The following is a 4,720-nucleotide window of genomic DNA, read 5'->3' on the forward strand; positions in this document are numbered from 1 at the left end:
AATCGCTACGGAACGAAGCACGGGTTCCTCTCCCGTCTCCGAAGAAAGGCCCTCCCGGTTTTAAAGAAGGTTGAAGAGAACTTTCGATAGCCTGCTGACGGGAGAAAGCCTACCAGAACCAGTGATACCTAGGTGACACACACCGAGTCCTCTTTCACTTCTATCTGGGTGAATCGTCACCTCCGGGGTCCCACACAGCGGATTGCTGCACACCAAAAGCGCTTCAGTTTGTCTCTGCCTGTCTGACCACCGCTCAGACTGTTCACCCACAAGTCAAAGTTCGTTAGACTGTAGACAATCCCCAGAAAAGGAGAGGGTTGTCGGAGCAGAAACCTTCCAGGTGTAGAAATACGAGTGTACGGATCACAGGACGAGTCCTTTCACATCAGACCCCTCGCCGACGCCTCGGACTCCGAAAGAAAAGAATCTGTCGCCCATCGTGCAACTTGACAGCGACTTTGAGATATCTCGAGATTTGTCTTGGGACTGGTACAGGATACTTTTCTCAAAGGGCTTCTTCGGCCCGGTCTTTTCTGGTTCCGGCGGCACTTCTATCTTCACTGTCGCCGGTCGTCCTTCCATGGGGACTTGGTTTCTGAAATTCTGAAAGGAGGCAGACACCCACACACCAGAAAAGCACGACCCGGCCCGAAATAAGTGTGCACGGAGCGGAACACAGAGAATGGGATGAGAAGAATAGCATCGAATCAGAGGCGTCTCCGACGGAGACACTGGAACTGGTAACCTCCGCTCGGCAGTTGGAGACTCCGCGCAGCAACTGAATTATGGGAATGGAACTGGAATGATCAAACCTGCGGCATTCGTGCCGGGTCGCAATGGTCTCTCAGCGGGAGTCAGCCGCGAAACTCGAGAGCCAGGCAAAAACACAGGAAGATGAGATATATGCACGTCAAACGAGCTGAACATTCTCGAAACAAATGCTTTGCACCAGAAGACACAAATGGCGACGTCTGGACGTACAAGTTGCAGAGTTCAGGTGGTCCCCGCTTTCTGCCGCCTCAAGCCCCGACCTGAGATAAGCTAAGCTGCCGGAATGCAGTCGAACGACGGCGCCCCCATTGCATATCTGCACTCAACACCTGTACATCGTGAGGGCGCCGTGTTTCGTGTGCTTCCTTACCGAGGGGACATCCCACTGTAGTCCCTCGTAGACCCACACGGGTTTTCCAGCCTCCCGTTGTAGGTGCCAGTACTCGAGAACTTGGATGTCCGTTTGATCAAAGATGCAGTTTTCTGTTTCGCGCTTGACAGCAGCAACGCTGTCTCTCAGTTTCTGAGGGATCTTGCAGATGTCGTTGACGTCTGGGACAAGACGACCGCACACTTCCCTGAATTTTCTGGTCATCCACGAGTCACCCTTTCCTTCCTGGTGTCTGAGCGCTCCGCCTTCGGGGCCCTCGCCACAGGGCCCGCCGGTCAGGTAGTCATCTCCGTCCCATCCAGCGTAGTACTCTCTGTAAGCGTCGGGATCGAACCACAGCCCGCCTTCAAACGCGTCGCTGTGCCGTGCATCCTCGAGAGACGCGCCGCCCCACCTTTCTTCGTCGAAGGACTCAATACTCCCACGGCTATATCTTCGACCGGCTGCAACGGGCGAGAAAGGCACGGCGTTCTGTGTCGGCGCGTCCTGTGACGAGCCCAGCTCGTTCGACTCTCTGGCCCGACGTTTTAAATTCTCGGTACCCTTCCCTTGGTGAATCGACCAGGAATCGAGCGATCCCGCAAAGCGTGAAAATACTCCCCTATTGCCGAGGATATCCCAATCCTCTTCAGACGGGCAAAAGAGTGTCCCACCCCTTTCGCGGTCTCGACCACATAGGTCTTCGCTCTCAAGTTCTTCGCTTTTCTTCTTGTCGGGTTTCTTCACTTCCAGAGTTGAAAGAAGCGGCGTCTTCCTCCGATCCCAGGAAGGCCGCTTGATCGGGACGTGCGCCGTGATCAAAAAGTCCTCAAGCCTGGAAGGAATGCGGACGTTCTCGTCCTCGACTGGGGCCCGACTGTAACCTGAGGGAGGCTCGGCATTGAGAGCCGAGAGCGGAAAGGGAGACGGTCTGGGTCGACATCCAGAACAGGACTGGACGCACTGACCCAAGACCCCGATGTGGCGCTCGATATCCGTGCCGTCCAGGAATGCGGGATCGTAAAAGTTCCTCGACCCTTCATAGCGCACATGCATTCGCGGCGGGGGCCGAGCAGACGCTTCACCACCCTCACTGTCGTCAGGCGCCACGTCTTTCTTCGGCGGACCGCCCACGGCCTGCACAGGCAAGGTCTTCCTAACCAAGGTAGCGCCGAGCGGGGATTCGTCGCCCGCGCCCTGGCCCCAACGGCTTTTCTCGTCGACTTGCCGGCGGACAAAAGCGGTCGGGACGGACGCGGACCACGTGCGCCGTGTATAGACAGCCAAGAGCTCGTACAGCGTCTTTGTCGCGATAATCCGGTCCGCGCCGAACACGTCTTCCGGCGAAGGCCCCTGCCAGTAGTCTGCCTCGTCGAAGCTTTCCTCGTCCCCCTCCCGGTCGACAGTCGCAGGCTTCGTGAGCCGCATACGTTTAACCAGGGTATCTGAACACGTCGCACAGAGGGAGGAAAAAGCCGAGAAACCGTGTATGATCCTAGCGCTGAGCAAAGCATCGAACGAAGCGAGACGTACTCCACCGCGTCTGAAATCAAGAAACCGAAAGCGTCACGTCGTCGAACCCCGCGCTCACGAGTCGGCATCCTCTCATGTCCGCGCGGGGTGCGTACGTAAGCATGTGGTACCGGCGTGTTCACGCCTGCCACTGCAGCCGTAGAACAGTATCCGTGAAGAACTACGCAGTGCTTGGCCTTCCAAGCGTAGAAACGCGTCCTTTGGGCGTCCGCACTTTTTCGTGCATGCCCTGGGCAGTTCCCGCCGGATCTCTCCCGTAGGCACCATACGACAAAACGTCTTGCGTGAAGTTGCAGATATATTCGAGACTCGAGGGCCGCAAAGAGTCCTGTGATAACCTCCCGCGCTGTCTTCGTTTTTCTCTCCCCTCCTGTCTGTGAGGCAATTTCTCTGCACCGTGCGCGCGGTCCGCAACCGGCATGCGCGGTTTGTCCCCCGTTGACAAAGTATTCGTGTCCAGCTGTCTCGCAGCCTCTCTCGCACCTCGACCGGCGCCCACCCCGAGAGTTTGTCGGCACTTGCGCCTCCTGCGGGCCCTCGAAATGTCTCACCTTTGTCCTCGATTGCCCAGTTAGCCGGGACCAGATCTTCGCAGGCTTGGAGCACTCGCCGATGCCAGCGACGGGACAAGGCACGCAGCGGATCGCGTAGGGAGCGCTCGATGTCCCCGTCCATCTGACGGCGCGCCTCTTTATCTGCCTTGATTTGAACTTCTTCCATGGACTCGACGACGGACTGGACGCGTTTCCGGAAGCTCTGCAGAGCCGCCCGTTGCCTCCTGACCTCCTCCCTCACCGGGTTTCCCAACGCACCTCCGGCGGTGGAGGTCGTCCCGCTTGAACGCGACTGCGTAGAATCCAAGGAAGGATTTCTGGTCCTTTCTGAGTGCTCGAGTCGGACACGGACAGGCATGCGAAGCGGCGCACCTCCCGCGAGACCAGGCTCCGGGCCCGAGGTGTCCGTTTGGCTCGCATCGCCTAGATCCAGAAAAGAAATGTGCGGACATCCCCTGTCCTCCTCAGTTCCACTCGAGGTTCCGGAACCTGTCCCGTCTTCTCCCGAGGCGGAGAGCATCCCGGTGGACAGCTGTCTACGCGACACAAAACGGAAAACGTAGGCAGGGGAGGTGTTTGCCTCCTAGTCTACTGCATGCGGGGTACGGGGGGTTCCCGTAGCTGGAAGCCAGCGTGGCGGGTCAGCAGGAAGAGCACAACCTCCGCGAAGGCAAATGACTCCCAGCTTGGAGTTCGCAAAAGGTCCGCGCCGAAAGAGGCAAACAGGCAGCAGGCGGGGCGGAAAGGCCGTGCACCCGCTCTTTTGAGACACGAGAAGAAGTCCCTTGACTGGGAATGCGCTCACACAGGAAAACAGGACCCTACAAAGTTCCTGTCAACGGGAAGAAACGAAAAGAGCCGGCAGAATATGAACCGACTCACGGTGCAATCAAAACGGGAGGGGAAGGAACGGCGCTACGGGAGAGAAACGAACCTGATGGAGGCGACACGGCAACCTTGGTTCCGAGGAAAAGGGACAAAGAAGACAGCGGAGCCCAAGACAAGGGAGAAAACCGCACACTGCATCAAGAACAGGGAAGAAAGAAGGGACTCGACCCTCGGCCACGCGTACATTCTAGCGGTCGCTTGTCGCGGCAACTGCTGTCCTGCGGAGACTCGGGTTGGGGACGAGCCCTGGGATGTCGCGGAGCGATATTTTTTCACCGACGGTTATTGGTAAGGCTTCTTGCAAGAACTGTTTGCCGAGAAGATCCCCGAAAAGGCGCAGGTCCTTTGTTTGCCGCGTGAAGCGACCCGTGACCGTTTAGTTGCCCTAGGCCACGCCTTGGCAGATTTTTGCCTCGCCCGCGCGTTTTTCTTTGTGGAACGCGGCAAGCGAACCCCGCATGAACACCTCTCCCTGAGGAACGAGCGCTCGCCTTTTCGTCTTTCCAAGGATTTGGGGGAGAAGATGAAGCCACGATGTGTACTGAGAAAGAGCAAAGGAAGAGGCGAAAAGGATTGAAAGCCGCACGCAGCCGTTGACCCTTGA

General features: G+C 57.6%; 1 protein-coding gene across 1 annotated transcript; it reads right to left on the reverse strand.

Annotated features, from left to right (window-relative positions):
* Positions 1–363: 363 nt before the first annotated feature.
* On the reverse strand, positions 364–4,254 carry NCLIV_048520 (conserved hypothetical protein; the record flags this gene model as incomplete). The annotated part of the gene is made up of 4 exons (XM_003884404.1): positions 364–603; positions 1,142–2,586; positions 3,226–3,764; positions 4,163–4,254. The coding sequence occupies 4 exons, from the start codon at positions 4,252–4,254 to the stop codon at positions 364–366; spliced, it is 2,316 nt and encodes a 771-aa protein (XP_003884453.1).
* Positions 4,255–4,720: the final 466 nt, after the last annotated feature.

This window comes from Neospora caninum, chromosome X (genome assembly GCF_000208865.1).
Source record: "Neospora caninum Liverpool complete genome, chromosome X".
Taxonomy (NCBI): domain Eukaryota; phylum Apicomplexa; class Conoidasida; order Eucoccidiorida; family Sarcocystidae; genus Neospora; species Neospora caninum.